The following is an 18,090-nucleotide window of genomic DNA, read 5'->3' as shown; positions in this document are numbered from 1 at the left end:
CTTGCTTGTCTTAACGGATCGGAAAGATATTCACATCTCATCTACACATGTGGATTACCTCGATTCACATCGATAGCACGCTCCACCCAGTGAAGTGCAAAAAAGTATGAACTCAGCAAACGGTTCCGAGGAACTTCTGACTGGTTTCGTTGGTTCGGTATAACAAGGTAACGAGTTAGTCCTTAAACACGAGCAAATAAACTGAATTATGAAATGAAATGAACATCGGTTACCAGGTCAACGAAATGTGACCGAATGTTTAGAGATTATGTAAATGAAGTTCAATCAGGAGGGATCGATGGTTCAGACTTTCTTGAATCCATCGTTCAAACTCATGCATTCACTGTGCACCAGTATAACGGAAAGTCGGTCAAAATTGCATTTTGCAGCGGCTGTGGTACCCATAGGATGTACAAACACATTCAGTGTGCTGCCGGCTTTTTGCAATGATATGCGATTGAGATGCCACGTGGACCACATCAGCCCGAAATTTTTCGATTCTGGACCGATTTAGCACACACATTCGCATTGTTATCAGGTAGTATAATTCCACGACATACTGAAATGTAGGCTTTTTAGCAGTGCTCCGCATTCGGAGTCAGTCATTTTTTCTAATGAATAATAACAACAATCCGCTCGGCGAAAAGCACGTTTTCAGAACACTATACGATACCACACGTTAGACCGTTAAACAAAGCAATATCTGTTAATCAGGCTGGATACAAGAATTTGTAGTAAAATCACTATTGTTGACCGTTTTGATACATCGTTATTCGCCTAAACAAACCTCTCTGGTGTGTGGGATGCGCACTGCTGGTAAGTTTAAAAGTACGAAACCACCACACATGGACTCCTCCGCCTCTCCTTCCTCATTTGCCAGCTATAAGTAATCCGTTTCAAAACAGAACATCCTATAAATCTCACGGGTACTTCATGTGAGAAGCCACCAGTCGATGCGCTAGTCATCGCCATATCTTTCTGACTTGACCTATACGACTAAAGGATAACAGTACCACTAAAAGTTGAACTAAAAGTTGAACAAACCGCTGGTTGGCTACTAATCATTATGTCTCCCTCGGGGGGTGATGGGTTCAAATATCTCTGTGGATTTGCAAGGTAATAATCGGTGATGGTGCTCAAAGGTACCCAAACAGCTCTCCTTCCAGTACGGACTAACTCATCTGTGAGCTGAAATGCTGATTTATAATTTAAATACCATCTAACTTTACTTTCTCAGATGGTTACTGTTAGCACTGCACTGGAATGAGGTGACGCGGTTTCCAGAACAATTATTCAGTTTTCCGGGCAAGATATGAACCACATGATGTTTTTATTTGGTCCTTCAAATGCGTTTTGCGTTTAATTCCTGAAAAACCCAAGGTGACGCGGTTTCCAGAACAATTATTCAGTTTTCCGGGCAAGATATGAACCACATGATGTTTTTATTTGGTCCTTCAAATGCGTTTTGCGTTTAATTCCTGGAAAAACCCATCAGCAGAAAGCAGGAGTTTACAACAGCAGTTTCCGTCTCAAGATCGTCACCTTCGTAGATGGTCCAACTTTCACAGGAAACCGGTGGTTGGACGAAGGAAGCCTATGAATGAGAAAGAGGTACCCGATGATATACCATTACAATTAGTTCAAATTATGTGGTTTCCCTGATTGGGACTGTGGCACGCACTCCAATAACACCCTGTATGCGTTACAACCTAACTTCAGATAGTAAATTTTTACTTGACTTGACAGGGAATTTACTTATTATGTCTTAGCGTCTCTGGACCCGTATGGCGGTCATTTGAATGTTATCGTTGAGGGCGGGTCGTATTAGCCATATGTGGGTCTCTTGTAACCTCCTGTGTACTCCTCCGAATCTTTTGGCGTAGCCGTCGACCATGACGATGCAGGTTCTGTAGGTGCCTGATATCGCTTTGGGGCCACATCTTTCGGTGTCTTTAACCAAATAAGATATTACTCTTTAAGTAAAGTTGATCTAAACTGATTGCCAATAATCACTTTAATCTTTCTCATCTATGTTGGGAATCATCGGTGAGGCGTTTCCCCCTTCTATTCGTTAGACAAACACCGCACTATTCTGCCAAATATGGTTGATAAACTGTGTGATTAACATACACTCAGACATGATACACCACCACCACCACTGACAGGTCCAATCCACGTCATCTGATCCGGTGTTGACCGGCTTTTCATGTGATGGCTTTACAGATAGGAGGCTTCTGCGGCCTCTTTTCGAGCAGTGTTCATGGTTCATCCGTAATAGGGTATATTGATTTTTCACTCCATCACTTTCTTCTGTCAGGCCATAAGTTATTCGCCTCTAGGTCTCTTTTATGTTGAATGTAAAGCACAACGTTCTCCTCGGAAGAAGATAGCACACAACCGAGCGTATGATCAGCACGTGCAGTGCTGGTGAGCCTCAATCGAACAGCTGTTTTGCGCGCGTTTATTCTGGCTGAATAAAACTCCGCTCACAATGTGCTAATGATTCCTGAAGTGACTGAAACAGCTATTTACTCTTTTTTTGCTGGTTTTAACAGAATTCGGATAAAATTTGCATGCTCATTTCCACCATGTTAGGTGCGTGCAGACAACCATCCTACGAGGTCGGTCAACTGGAGCTCTACAGTCGCTCTTGAACAAAATGCACGGGCAGACAGATCGAGTTTCGGGGTGAACGAATTATTTTGATGTGAATATGTTTAGAAACTCGACACTCTTCTCCTTGTGAGCGCACGGAAGTAGATTTTTTTCGTCACCACGAGCCGGAAGGTTTACCTCAGCACTTGCTGTGAGAGATCGACACCAAATTGATATCATATCCTGGACAATCGTCAGAACACCTCTTGCGAACGAAACGCTATGGACAGTGTTCCGTCCTCCGACGCCAACATATGTAGGACAAGATGTAGGCGGATACAGGATGTGTCATTGGAACAGCTCCCCTCCAGTCCTGACAAGATTACCCTGATGAATCCACACCAAAACAGGAAAAACACTGGATTCGAGTTTAGCTCTTATTACAACACAACAGCAGTGCATATCTCCTTCGCCGTACCACTATTTGAACTCTGGACGTCTGACATGTGAGGCGAGTGGGTTACCACGACCCCACCAGCGCATGCTCGAGGCTGAATAATCAAGTCCATGTACACTAGATGAGGTCGATGAAAAAGTTGAGATATATTTGGCCACGATGAAAATCGATAAAAAGTATAACGCACCTCACGAAAATTGAATGGAGTCGCGGTCAGCTGGGATGATGCGCAGCAGTCGAAAAGTCCAAAACGTATGCACCCTATTCTGACGACAAGCCTGTGGTTTGCCTTCCCGGGTTATAGCGGTTGGACAAAGATAGTTCACACTTGTTCTCCAAGTCTGACATTAAAAAAGAACAATGCAAATTCAAGCCAATAAAAATGTCATGCAATCCAAAATGTATCTACAGCGCATAACTTCACCAAACATGTAGCTAATTGACTAACTCAGGTTAAAAATCTTCGCCAATGGACGACATACTTGTTTATTACGTAGTTAGACAAGATTAGTTTTAAAAATCCACTGTAATTAACTAGAGGTCTTAGCAACCTGACCACAATCTTTCTGGGGTTCTTGGGTAGGTTAGGGGAAAGGATGCAATCGCTATGGAAAAGTCTGGGGAGCCTGGAGGCATTTTCAGTCATACAAAATGAATTCTAGACGTTCAACTCTACCAAAAACCGATTTGATGTAGGGCGACAAAGTGAACTAAGTTGGTGTGGTCACATCCAGATTTTCCACAAAGACCAAAACAGTGAGGCCTTGATGGATACTGAATAGATCAGTCAGTCGCTGTCATCAGCATACGTACATTGAATGGGAAAATCAGGGGGAACAGTGACGTGGGGGGCAGCTCCTTCAACGGGGAAAAGAAGCGACCACCCATGCCCGTGAACTGTGTGCGTTGTTCATTGACTTTGTTGTTTTAAGGTTTTGCAGCTATTGTCCTTTGGCAACGTTACCAAATGCATCCGTACAATCAGTAAACAGCAGGTTTGCAGCCTTAAATTTTTATCCCATACTCAAATCATGCACCGAACCAGGCTTGCAACAGGTCCTATCATAAAGCGAGACTTACGACATGCAACTTGGCACGGGCCTTGGTCCAGAGGAAACACTGTTTCAGAAGAATTCGGAAGAAAGGTTCGACAGGCGCTTGGCCTACACTTTGCCATCTCTTTCTCAAACCATCCGCTGACAATCAGAAACTTTCCCAATAGAAAGACTACTGAACAGCACAACTACTGGTGTGCTGAAAATTTCAACACATTTTTGAGTAGCAGAGAGTGTGAGTGGTCGGGAACACAAACATCGCTTGCCTCCGTATGCCTCATATTCTAATGAAATTTTACAGGTACTATACTATCCGTGACAGTGAAAACACTAGTGGGGAACTGCCTGAACGATTCTCGCATATATATTGATCAAGAAGAACAACCATAATCGATCGATGAATGCAGTCACAGATTCTGCAAGAGGCTGTTGTGATGGCGCCACTGCTAAGTTGGAGATCTTCTAACCGGATCACGTTGATACCCCATATTGATGTGAAGTGTTTTGGGTGACTGAAAGGCAGTCGCCCTCCAACTTCATGAAGCAGAATTTTTTCTCGTTATGTGAAGGTCGGATGCCGCTCAGTATGGTCGGTTGACCGTGCGTGAACAGTACTCAAAACCTGGAGGTATGAGAAAGTTATTTTCGTGTAAATCCATTCACTCATCTGAAGCTCCACACGGTCCCTCAGCAAAATTGATCCCTTAGGCAACAAAGAATGAAGGAAACTGGCACCTGAATAAGTCATGTGAGACTTTTTCAGGAAATGCAAAAGGATTAAATGGAACCGTGAGGCCGTAAGAATTAGCGAAGTGCTGTCCCCGCTTAGATACACTATGAGCTAGAAATGCAAGTTGTGGTTCAGTGGTTCGGGATATCAAAACTTGTCCCGCCTAGCTGATCACAACAGCAGGTTGTATGGAAGTTTACTCCCAAACACCCACCATCCATCTGTAGGAGAATATGCGTTCCACGGCAAGCTCAGTCGCTGACCGGACATTCCCTGACAAAGAATGCTGAGATTTCGTCCGACTGCCTCTGAAAAGGAAAGATTTTTTAAAAAAGGAGGTTCTAATGGACGCCACTCAAATACGTAAGGAAGACCGCGTCCCTGTTCTGGCGTAATTATTCCGGTGAATCCACACCAAAGGGAAGCACTCGACTCGAGCTTCGCTCCTATTAGAGCTCATCAGCAGTGTATATCCAATGGCCGTGCCGTAATTTGAGCCCCGGACATCTGGCATGTGAGGCGAGCGTGTAACCACTACTCCACCAACACACGTTGATCTGACACATCGCTCAAGTGTGAACACGTTCGCCTGTTCAGATCTGATAATTCAGATGCGGCCAACGTGCGTTGGTGGAGTAGTGGTTACACGCTCGCCTCGCATATCAGATGTCCGGGGTTCAAATTGTGGCATGGCCATTGGATATACACTGCTGATGAGCTCTAATAGGAGCGAAACTCGAGTCGAGTGCTTCCCTTTGGTGTGGATTCACCGGAATAATTACGTCAGAATAGGAACACGGCCGTTCAGACGAGAGTGATGTGGCTATGATCAAAAATACCTACCCCGCAGAACCCCAAAATTGCAACATAAGGAAGAATACTGCCGCCCAGCAAAGTCAGTCGTTCACTTGAGCACCCTTTCGGTGTCTAAACTGCATTCCACCCGATGGAGACACAAGAGGTGGGATACTGCCGGGTTTCCCAACCATAGACAGGGGAAGTGGAGAGACAGAGGTCGGATTCAAACCCCGGACCCTTTGATCAGTAAACTCGCGCCCTAACCACTGAGTCATCTCACAACCTTCTATCAAAGTGGAGCTTATTCGATTAAGCGGCTATTAGATCCTCAATTCTGCCAGGCATCAGTGATTCCGCTATTGATTTCAAATAAATCCAGTGCAAACGGCCGTGGTTTTTAGCACCCACCCCCAAACTCTTAACAGTTGTCTTGTTTGTACTTCCTTTTATTTGTCTTGTCTAATCCAGTCCATGCAACCTCTTATCTCTGTACACTTCATCTTGTCTAGGATTATTTGATAGGTGCCAGGGTACCAGCTGAGTTGGTAGGAATAAAGTGTGCAGCGGCTAAGTAAACATTTGAAACCGATTTGGGATCACTGAAATTTCGGACCGGCATTATCCACCTTTGTGCCTGGAAATGGATCACGTTACCCGATGTCTACAAACAAGGCGAACCGAACTGTTCTGCCTACGCTCATAGATTCCCTCACTCTCTGCTTACCCTCTTGCCCTTACTACCAACTATAGACAACGCCAACTACATCTATATCTAGATTCACTGTTGCGCCCATGTGCTCAATGTGTTCAATATAGCCTTGCTGATCTAATTCCTTTCGAAACTTTTACGATTCCAATCACGCCCAAAGATTTCACACGAAAATTTTTCACGCATTATTAACCGCTTTTTCGGCTTGTTCACATATGCCACCTCATATTTGTAAGGTCTATGTTACTCGGAAGTCTTCACAAAATTAGCCACGGGAGATGAAGAATAAGAAATACTTTGGCGAGAAACGGCGTGAGTGATATCACAGATTTGCTATCTTGTGGTATTTACCAAACTGGTACCGGATTCTCAGCCAACCCGGTAAACAAAGACATATTTGAGAACGGAGATTTTGAGGATGACCGGACTCCTCTGGATGAATTAACTTGCTCTGCTGTGGAGACTGCGCTTCGCAGTATGCACAATGGAGCTTTAAGAACGCGCTGCAGTCGAGCAGTCAGAAGCGTGCCTTCATGGAAATGGACAGGTCGAAGGATTGAAACTAGTTGTCGATGACGTCATCGATGACAGCAGGTGGGAATAATTAGAGGAAATGTGAAAACGTTCCAAGGGGTAGCGTTTGATGAGTACACATCGAAACCGAGTTGAGCTTGTGCACACGATGTGATATCCCGTGTTTCATTGTATTTAGCCCAGTGTTACTCACTCAGTGGAGATGAGGTTTGTCGCTCGACCTGTGCCTTGGAGAAGGTCAACTTTCGTTGTTCTGAGAAAAGGCCGTATCAGTCATGAAAACAACTACACATCGCGAGCACCTCTAACATGAAAACATGCTGAAACAAGCCGGGAATGATAGCTTCAGTTGCGAACGATATCAAATGACTATTTCAAGGAGGGTCGGTAGAGATCACCATAATTTTATGGAATCAGAGATGTCAACAAACATTCATTCCGCACCACGTCATCCTGAGATATCTCTCTAAGAAGTGATTAACTCAGCTGAAGTTTTTAATATCATACTTATTCAGTAATAATTTAGTCAGGTATTACTGGTGGAAGATAGGATGAGCGATACTTCACTCCCCACGCTGGGGTACTTGAAAGCATTGCTTGGAACAAATGTTTTTTTTAAATTCCTGACGCACGTGGGAAAACGAATAATAGAACATTTCTGTTTTTTTCTGCCAACGCTACAAAAAACCATGTTTATGTACTCCCTGTTTACTTCACATATTGCTTTTGGATAGTAACTTATATTCGCGTATAAAAAATGTCTCCATTGGGTCCCGTGAAAGTCATTGCAAAGGCCAACAGTGAAACCAACACCGGAAAACCTGGATTTATTTTTCAAGGACCTTAGTATGTAGCGTGCCTCTGAGTCGCCCGCTTCTTTGGTTTAACAAAGGTATTTTTAGCGGCATATACAACTAAGCTTTCATGCTTTCTGGAGGTTGATATGGTGTTACGGACTGCTTTTTGCGTGGTTTGCTGCTCAGAGATTTCTCGGACAGGACACTCATGGTAGTGATCCTCACTGTGCCTGGTTGGAGACACTACAAGATATGAATGCCAACCGATGTCAGTGGCGTTCTTGTTGTCAGTTTCTATCCAGATCGCCTGAGTGAGTGTCGGGAGGTATAGGCACCTCGGAATGATTGTGGCCAGCTAGCACTAAGTCCCCTTCCCCGTCCACCTTTACTCTTTTCTTTGCAGTAAGGCTTTCAAATAAATCATGGCTGTACGGCAGTGAAGCATCGGTGTTGAACACTGATGTCATGCTGTCGATGATGATGATGACCTTCATGGTACAAACTGACTGATGTTCTTGCGAGCCTGCGAGCAGTTTTAGGCGTATGTGCTGGAAAAAACAGAAGGGCATCAAAGTGCGACTAAATACTCCCTCCCCAATGCGACATCCCAAACAGTCAACTCATTCTTTCGAACTGGTCAAGGTTGTGAGTGTGAGTGAACACACATTGACACTGAAAACGATGTTATTCCGATCACGTTGTTTCACGTCACTCTAAGTGACCACGACTTCCCCGTTGCTTCCTTCAGATTCGTAATGATCGTTTTCAAACTGATGGATGTGTGTTAACCGTAATTTACATTGGTCATAGCGTTCCGAAAACCCGATAGCAGAATTTGTGTCCAGAATATTAGCTGGAAAAGCTCTGCATCCCAGCATGGATCTGAGGGCAGCAAACCGCTGCACAATGTTCAGTTTGTTCACCAATGGAAACTTTGTAGCATGCTTTTGCCCAACTGGTCCTGTAAACAACGGTCCGATTAATTCAGATTAGGTGTTTGATGTCTGTCTTAGGACATGGGATGAGGGCAGGTAACTGGCCTATTGTCGATCATGCCATTGCTACCCGGGCGTATGTATGTGTGAATACCGGTGGGCGGTTTTTAGTCTGGGTTACCAGGAAATGTGGACAATTAATGATGTAGGGTGAGTGATTTGACATGATTCAATCGCTGAGTCACATTTGGAACCCGGGTACTTGAGTACCAGACAGAAAAATCATGTAGCACACACGGTAGAATGTGAAACACTTCCTATTGAAGACGACTATCGAGCGCTTGCAATCAAAGTGGTGTGCATTTCAAACCTGCACTTTACTGTCAGAAGCGTTAAATTTTTTATGCAGAGAAATCGCTGCAGCCTCAATCGATCCATTTCGAAAAAAGCACCAATATGCTGTTGCCAGACGGCACCGTCACGTGCCCAAGGTTTCACTCTCACATGATTCTAATCTGTGTTGTTATCCTGCCTCATGCGCCATTAAACCGCCACACTTCCTTCTCACTTCCAATTTCCTTTCTCTTCATCAGGAGTGTGGGCATACTCACCTATTTCCTTCTGACAGGCGTTTCTCCTTTTTTGGCGAGTGAGAAGGAGATTACGATGCAGCGGATTACGCATGGACCAATAGAATTTCCGGACGACCTGTTCCATGGACGAAGTCAACAATCAGTGGACTTCTTACGTGGCCTGATCGTCCGCGCTCCCAGGTATGCAAACTACTGTAAATATTTCGTGGTAAAAACTTATTTATTAGCTTCCTAAAATACTGCTGCGAGATTAGATTGATCCACCGTTGAAACAGGGGCATTATCGCTCGGCTATTACGTGTTTCGAAAAGCCACTGTGTTCATCCAGCTTATGATGGCGTTTTTCGACTTATACGTTCACCCACATACCAATTCGGCTCTGATGGCAGACTTACCCGTGGCACAGCTGAATCTTTTCGTTTATGATGTGCACCCACCTGATAGGCCCCCAAAAGGGCTAAATGGTCGTGGGCTGTCAGTGTTTTCAGCAACCTTATGGGTAGTGTATTACGACCTGGCGTATTTTTCTGAGTAGGTTTCTGGCGGTGCAGAAGTCGTGACTGGTGATTTGGCGACGGGTACTGGGCAATTTTCCGTTACACGATTTAAGTGTTTTGAGTCAATCAAGGTTGTTCAATGGGTGACAGTCTGATTAACAGTCCCGTGCCTGTACCGCAACGACTAACTTGCTTTTTTAGGTCACCCTAATCCAGCTCGTGGTTGCTGTTCCCTAAGCTTCACTTAGTGTCCCGGAGACAAAAGGAAATTTTTGCCTCACTTTTTGTCACGCCTCCGCCAACAAGATTGTGGTCTTTCAAACTAGCACCCAATTCAACCGTTTTTCGGTAACAACACTGCCTTCTTTCAAGCATAAAAGCTGATAACTCAATTTACCACAAGCCTTGCGGGTGCTGCAAAATCAGCAAAAAATTAGGAATTTTGAAAGAAGGTCCGAGAATAGCCAATGATGCGAAACGTGGACCGCAACACCGAGGGTGGGTTCTGAAGCCCTGTCGTTAAGGTGGACCAGTCAACTGGTAAAATAAGCAATATGCCAGTTATGCGGTCGATTCCCACTAACTATCGGTTTTTACCAAGGAATGTGCTTAGTTCTAACGAAACTCGTTTCCTGGCCGGGGATCGATGGTGACGGATCCCCTCTGTGTGGGATCGGACATGTGAATTACAGTTCCAAATTGTTAAACAGGCGCTTTCCGGACAGCCCTGGGAGAGTTATTAGCGAATGGTGAGGTAGATATGCACGTGCTAAATAACGGATATGTAGGTCATCTAGTTGAAGGAGAAGAAGAAGGAAAGATCAACAAGAGGAGGGTCAAATAAGGAAATGCGGGTTTGCAAGTGCCCCAATAATCTCAAACCTATCAGGTGGTAATTCAGCCCATGAATCAGCGCAAGATCTCCATAAGTAAGCTATTCTGAACATTTCAATGAGGTAGCGAAAGATAATCAGTTCCGCTAATAGTCCACTTCACCGCCCCACGGAATACCCTTTCTGGGGAGGTATTTTCTCTTAGCAATAGTTTTTTCAGAATGCACAGTAAGTCAATTCTGATGTAAATAGCTGTTTTCAATGAACCTTTGGAAAGTCAAAAGAGGGCTTTAGTGACTATCGAGTGGTTCACTAGGGTTAGTTTTGTGAGACTAGAACGAGCGTCGGTTTGCTTGCCAATATCTCCAAAAGTGTCCCTTTTGATGTTGTTCGAATTCGGTAGTCATCCTCAAGCAGTCTGGAGAATAAAGTGTATAAAATAAGAAATTCGCAACAATCTTCCTGCAACAGAAATCACCTTAGAGTTGGCAATACAAAAACACATTTGTTGATCTTAGATTGAAAGTAAGGAGTTCGAGAAGTGGCAATTGTGAGAAGAAAATACACATGCATGGCTTATCGACCCAAGAATGCGTAGAATGCGCTCAATTGCCAGTTGGACTTGTGTTGACAGGACACTCGGCAATCTTTATGATAATTTAAAACATTTTCTTGCGTCCAGTTTGTGACTGAAAATCGATCTCCTCAACAACATATTTCCAAAAGTCTCAGTCTAGTTACCTGCATTAGTTGAAATGCGCAATTTCGCCGCTTCTAGACAAAAAGTGATTCAACAACTGTGCGCCTTAGAAGACCCATTCCTAATAACGGTATTTGAAGACAAACCAATGACCCTCCAGCTTATTGCACGGACTGGCGGATGGTATTTACCTATCTACTCGTGGTTGCTGTGTCGTCGTCTACACACTGATCGAGAGTAGGGTAGATTAGATCTCGTTCGCTGGCGTTATCTAGAGCATCCATAAATTAGACTGGTGCACTCTGGGGGATAATGTCGGTATTTGTGTGAGGGAAGTTCATCATCGGGGTAGAAGTTTGTTTATATTTGTAGGCTGGGATTGCCGGTGAACCAAGAATCCCTCCATCCATGATTGTGTGGGGCGGCGCTGGTATTACAAGTGCTGGTATTTCGTAAAAAGAATCGCCCAAGTCTTTGTTTATGACAACCAAATGGACAGACTTTTCGATCTTGGAGATAACTAACCTTTCTTTACACCTCCTTTTATTCATGAAGTCCCCCTGAGCATGCGTTACCAGCCTTGATTAGGGAATATTTTGCAAACCGAACCGCGGAAAACTTGCTAACCAGATTATTTTCCCGTCTGTTCGGCTGAGTTTGAAATCTTAGAGCAGAAATTTTTGCGATCAGTGAAATTTCTCCTACAATTCAACAATCGGCAGCCCTGAAGCGTACGTGGGAATCCTCTATTAGCATATCCGTGGGCTTCATCATAACCTTGGGGTTTAAATGATTCAGTGCATACGCTGCTTTTTGACTTGAGTACGAACGGTGCGCAAAGAATAACAGCCCAACGTTAGCATCTATGCTCTTAACTTACGAGTAGTTGATTGGGTATAGTAGTTGCCGACGAACGCCCTCGAAGCAGTGAGCTTATGGATGAACCTTGCTGTGTCCAAGGAAACGTTCTACGCTGAGAAATTTACACTGGGTGCCTGAATACAGGAATGGGTAGGCTTGTGAACTAAAGTCAGCCGCTTTCCTTAATAGTCCGCCAGTTATATCAAGCAAAGGCGTGTCGAAAATGCTCCGTTTCACTGCTTACTGCGCATTCCGGCTCTTCAGCATATGTTGGCCTTTTTACTCGTCAATTCTTTGACCATTGAGGTCTCGGGAATGTATTTGGAATCGGTTTGACCCAGCAACTAGGCAGTGAGGTGATCGAGAAACGGGTTTTTGTGAAAACAGAAGGTAATTAAGACAAGTTAGGCATCCAGCACTGTAAGCTAAGGTCGCCAGATTATGTGTTATGCGAATTACCCTCTGCCCCGAAGATCCTTGTTTTTCGTGCCCAGTTTGGAGTGTCGAAAGCATAGAGGTGGGTAGAATATGACAAGGCAGAAGGGAATGAAGAATGTTGCGGAAAGTCTGTGTGCTGTTCCTATTCCAGGGAAGCCCATATGACCTTCACCGGGCTTGGCCGGAAATGTTATCAGGTATGATGGCTAGCCGAAGTCACTTGCGTCTATGCTGCCAATTTTTTGTCCAGGTTTTCTGATTGATTGGTGGAAGTGTGAGCAGTCAGAATGTTCGTGGTTGGTTAGCCCCAGGTCCTCTCACGTTTACCATCTTTTTCTTTTTCCGTCACAAGAGTTTCTTCCGATAAAGTGGCATGATTGTAAGGCAGCAGCAAATGCTGGTGGCACTGAGGATGATGGAAAAAAATGATAATCGGTAATCTTAGTTTCGCAGCCTTAATCATAGGACTAGGGTTCAAAGCAAGTCAGTCAAATCAAGTTAGTTCAGAATGTTCATGTGCCTTGGTGAAGACCCACCAAGGAGTCACCAAGGAGCCCGGCCGATGGAACTATATTTCCCCTAGGTACGATTTAATGCCAGTCACGCATAGCTAGACGTCAGAGTACTAAATTGCTGTCCTGTTTCTCGCAACCGAATTCTGAATTCTACCAAAAAGTGATCTGGAGAAACATTTTACCTCTGGTGATTCAAATCTTGCTGCATGATTTATTCCGATTTCTCCATCATTTCGTTTCATACCACATTTCATTCTTGTTTTTCTTGCTTTCAATCATTGATTGGCCTTTCCTGCCCCCCTGATAGTCAACGAATGACCGCCGAACAATCCTTAAAACATGAATGGATTCGTTCTCTCAACCAGTCAGAGCAAGATATTCAGCTGTCACACCATGTCGTCATGAACGAATCCCCTGAGTGCCTTCAGGCTAACTCCACTTCACAGCAGATACCGTGTGGCGATGTTGCAGCAGAACTCGACATACCGTCAGTGAATAAAATAATAGATAATGACGCGAAAAATGGTGATTCCACCTGCAAGGCGCATGCAGAATCAGCGCGCGTCAACTCAGGGGCTATTACCAAGTTGCGTCGGGTCACTAAGAGAAAACCTAGCCTTGAATTACTCCTCAGAATGGACCCAACTATCCTCTCCTCGAAGCCACTAGATGCCAGCACTATTAACACGTATATTCAAAGTCTTCTTCTCTCGAACTCGCTGGTCATTCAATCCAAAACAAGGAAATCATTTTCAATGGATAGTATGTTCATTCGGTCAGTTTCTGCACCCCCAAGCACATTTACCCCAGCACATTGCGAGCAAACATGCGACACGTATGACCTTCATCATCTTGAACGAGGTCGGAGTTCTAAACGCGTCACTCGCACCACTCACTTGACAGTCAGAATGGTCCCAAACCTGGTGGCGAAACCATCAGAGAAGTTAGAACACTCGGTGTCGACGATGTTTTACCTCAAGTTCCCAGACCTCGGCGAAATTACGAAAGCTGATGGAGATAGCTGGAAAGTTTGTAACTCCCAGTGTGAGTCCTTCTTCCATTGTCAAATCATCCATGTACCCCATGTCTACTTGGCTTTCGCTTGGTCTGTACTTGAGAACTAGGCACCTAGCCCAACATTATGCCTGCTTTTTTGTCTAATTACTTCCAGTACATTGTGCACGTCAGTTTAGAATCTCAACATCACGTTCAAGGCTTATCGCAATATCCAAGGCTGCAGTAGTTTGTTCGAAGATAGTAATTTCACCCAAGCGTNAATATAATAATAATATTGCAATAATTGTAATATAATTATCTACCTGAGGGCAAACAAACTTGACTAGGAAGGTTCTGTTCCTCTCGTAATGAATATGTTAAGGTGGGGTGTCCGGGAAGGACCGTGAAAAACCTCATTTGTATTATAATGGGAAGAGGGGATGGACACTTCCTTTTCACACGTCGTCCAAACTGTGCTGGAAGAGAAGGTAGATTAGGTAGTTGTTTCACAGCCGATGGTGTTAAACCTCTTTAAGATTTAATTACATATCAACAGTGTGATTTACGTCCAACTTTTGGGGCCGTACACCGTGAGTTACGCAAGTTGGTATCACGTGATGGTGAAACGCCTCCCATAAAAGGGGAAAAAGCACTGTCGAGGGCCTTTAAATCGAAATATAACTCAAAGAATTGCTCAGCTTTGATTTTGGGCCGCAGCCCACAGGGCTGTTAATAGAAATCAAGAAGCAGCTGGACACTGTGTTTTCACCACTGAGTCTTCAGCAAGGTCGACTGCCAGCGTGATAGAGACAATAAAACCTCAAACCAGCATTGTGAACATTTCTGAGTCTCAGACGACTGATGGCTAGTATGCACTGCTGACCGAATCGGTCATCACATAGTTGAGGATCTAAGTGACTTCTAAACGCAATCTGTTTGAGCTGCTGATTGCTCAAGTGTCCTAGATGTTTTTCATGGGGCTCGTATTTTATACTTCTCTCTGTGTGTACTGCCTGAAATTTCCTATAGGGATCAAACAGGAAGCCGAAGTTCGTTACTTATTCTCTGTGCTATGCGAAATTACTCAGTTAATAAGGATAATGTCTCAGCTCAGCTCTCGGTCTGATCCTCCCAAGTCATCCATTTTAGCATAAAAAACTCCAAGGATGTGCAGTCTAATAGACGTTCAGAATCAGGCCAAAAACCTAGATGTATTGGGCGGTAGCATTCTGGACATTCAAACGCCTTCTGGACGCGATTTGGCAGCCGCAATTCAGCGGATTCTGCATTATGATTGGATGTTAGGTTCATACTTTCAGCCAATCAGAATGTGGCTTTACGCTGGACCGACAAGTAACTCGTTCTTCTGGCTAACCGAGTGCGGGCTAGGCTTCTTGGCCGTAGCTGCGAACGGTAAGGCGGTTTTGGTGCGGGACAGCGCCTAATAGTAAGGCGAATCAATTTATGAAGCCCGATCCTTACTCAGAATACGCCTTATCACGATAATCGTCGAGTTAGTTTGGTAGGTGGCACATTCTTGAACACTATCAACACCTCCGAGCATTTTATGATTCTCCCCGCATGTAAATGATCCTTAGCAGTGACCTTATCAGGTCAGCACTAGCTGGAGTTGAACAATCCTTCTTCTGAAGCGGGAGAAATTATTAGGTCTCCCTAGTTACAAGAAGTTCTTTCCTTGCATAATTCAGGCATAGAGATGGTGAAAAATGTCCTTTATACTATGCACCTCCTTGATGAGGGTTTTGCATGCAGATTGGAAAATTACTCACTCTGTATGATAGTGAATATGAGGGTCTATCCTGAGCGGATGTTTGGAGTCAAGTTGTCGACAGCGAGAGGTATTTCAGAATACAGAAATAACTAGGTTGTGACCACTACTGCGCTGAGTCTATTTCCGGTGCATCTGGATGACAGGGGATAAGGTATTATGTGTTTGTTCTCAAACTTATTTTCTTTCGATCTGCCGCACCGCTGAGCAGAGCAACTGCGTTGCATTTTCAGGAAGTTATATCAGAGGTGGTTTCAAACCAAAAAGCTGAGATGTTCAAGAATTAGGAGTTTCCTTGCAGATGACGAACCGGGCGATATAGCTGAATGAAGTTGTAGCCATGCTGGCGTGGATCGTCTAAAACCTAGTGTCCATCAAAGGACACACTGAGATCCGCCAGCGAAATGTCAGCCAATAAGTGGGTTTATGAGATTTCCCATGACTTTGTTAGGATACCAGAGAGTGGTGAGAGAGAGACGGTGTTGGGAGCAGACTTACGTGACAAGCGCTACATACTCCGAAACAAACACCAAGTTATGAAGATGTTATCTACCCAGTATTACTCGTAAACCGATCCCTAGCCTTCTCATAGCTGGCACCATTGTGCTGTTCTTTTTCTTGTTCGCAAGTAAGCCGGCTTACGAGCGTGGATATTCCCGAGTTTAAGTCTACAGAACGTTGACCACCATTTTACGGGCCACTAGCCAGCCACTTATGTGTTTCTAGTCCTTACAATGAAAGATGCTAGTCCCGGATCATCCCCCACACACATAACTGGCTGCAACTGTTTAGATGCCCTACAAGACCTGATAACAATGGGTCATCAGCTAGTCACACTGCTAGCTTTAAGAGTACACCATACATTCCTCAGTTTCACTGTAACCTATAGGCGGCTTCCCGTTTACACATTTCGCATAATGAATAAAATCGCATTTACGTCATTTATTTTCTTGCAGTTGCATGCATTTCCTTACTTTCTAAACGCGGTTATCGTTCAATTTCCTCCCAAATGATCTCCATTCTCATTCAAGATACCTTCAATCGGCTCGAGTGTAATTATTTCCCCGTCGCTGCATGCTCCTCATCCTTCGCCAACCTTGCATGCCTGCTCGAATCATCTACCACTCGTTTATCCCACTTTCAACCATCTCTGCACTCTGTTCTCCCCTTTTCATCGCGAACTAATGTCAGTGAAGCAAGAGCGCACTCCCAGAATGAAATTGATCGCATCCAGAACGTGAAGAGTCCTGCACTCGACTGGCCAGTCAGTAGTTCTTCAGAAGTGGTCCAAAAACCACAATGTCAACAAAAACGGAGTATCATCTTTCGATTCTGTCACCGGTTGTTGGTTATCTTGGACAGTATTCTTAGCGCTGACTACATTACCTCCTTATGGCCACCTCATCGGTCAAGTAAATAGGTTTGGCTAACTGTACCACAAACAGAGCTCATACGTACAACTCTAGGCCGTACTCACCACCATTTCTTTATCACTTTCTCTGGCATATGCAAATTTACGATAACCCGGAGAACTCATTTTGCCGACGTATGTGATATTCAGCATGAGTGATAAAGCGCCCTTCTCGTCAACTTAGACCCTTTTGATTGTCTTGTTTTCTTATTGAGCAGTCACCTCTTTCCGAGTTCACTGTACCTACTTGGTTTTCGTTTCTCGTGTTTACCTCGTGCCTTACCTCAGCTGTACTGGGTAAGGCAAGTATGTTTGAAAAGTCCCCTGACTTTTCACCCAGTACTTTTGATTTTCTCCTAGAAGCCCTCAACCCCAATGTAAAGAACTTCCGCATTAAAAGCAAGGTTTAGTCGACAGTCAATTGGACGATTCAGAGAACTTCCCATAAATAGGTGGACGCACAGAATTTAAGGGGTGCATACTTTACTGGACTGACTGGTAGATAAGCAGATGCATGAGTGAGTGAGTCGGTCAGTGAATCAGTTAGTCAATCAGTCAGTCAATCAGGCACTCAGTCAGTATTCCAGTCAGTCGACCAGTCAAACAGGTGGTCAGTTTGTCGGTCATCATCATCATCATCATTATCAGCTGTAATAACCGCGTACTGGTCGTACACTGGTTGTAGCTGCCACAGTTTCGTTCACCGATGATTGGGGGGTAAGTAGCTGCGCATTGTACGCGCGAGCTGGTAAATTGGTGCATAAATCCAGCACTGTCAGTGAGTTGTCAAGCGGGGGGGGGTGAAAAAGGAGCTATGCATTGAAGGCAATAGCTTTGATGCACGAGC

At 44.4% G+C, this 18,090-nt stretch overlaps 1 protein-coding gene across 1 annotated transcript in view; it reads left to right on the top strand.

The window, feature by feature from the left end:
* Positions 1-17,663, top strand: part of T265_07152 (hypothetical protein) — a gene marked incomplete at both ends in the record, with an annotated part of 51,862 nt that extends 34,199 nt beyond the window's left edge. Inside the window, 3 exons of the mRNA XM_009172596.1 lie at positions 9,204-9,383; positions 13,355-14,091; positions 17,024-17,663. Of these exons, the coding sequence (XP_009170860.1) occupies positions 9,204-9,383; positions 13,355-14,091; positions 17,024-17,073 (967 nt within the window). The remainder of the gene's footprint in view (positions 1-9,203; positions 9,384-13,354; positions 14,092-17,023) is intronic.
* Positions 17,664-18,090: the final 427 nt, after the last annotated feature.

Source organism: Opisthorchis viverrini, assembly GCF_000715545.1.
Source record: "Opisthorchis viverrini unplaced genomic scaffold opera_v5_159, whole genome shotgun sequence".
NCBI classification, from domain to species: Eukaryota; Metazoa; Platyhelminthes; class Trematoda; order Opisthorchiida; family Opisthorchiidae; genus Opisthorchis; species Opisthorchis viverrini.
This window is presented reverse-complemented; position numbering and strand designations above follow the sequence as displayed.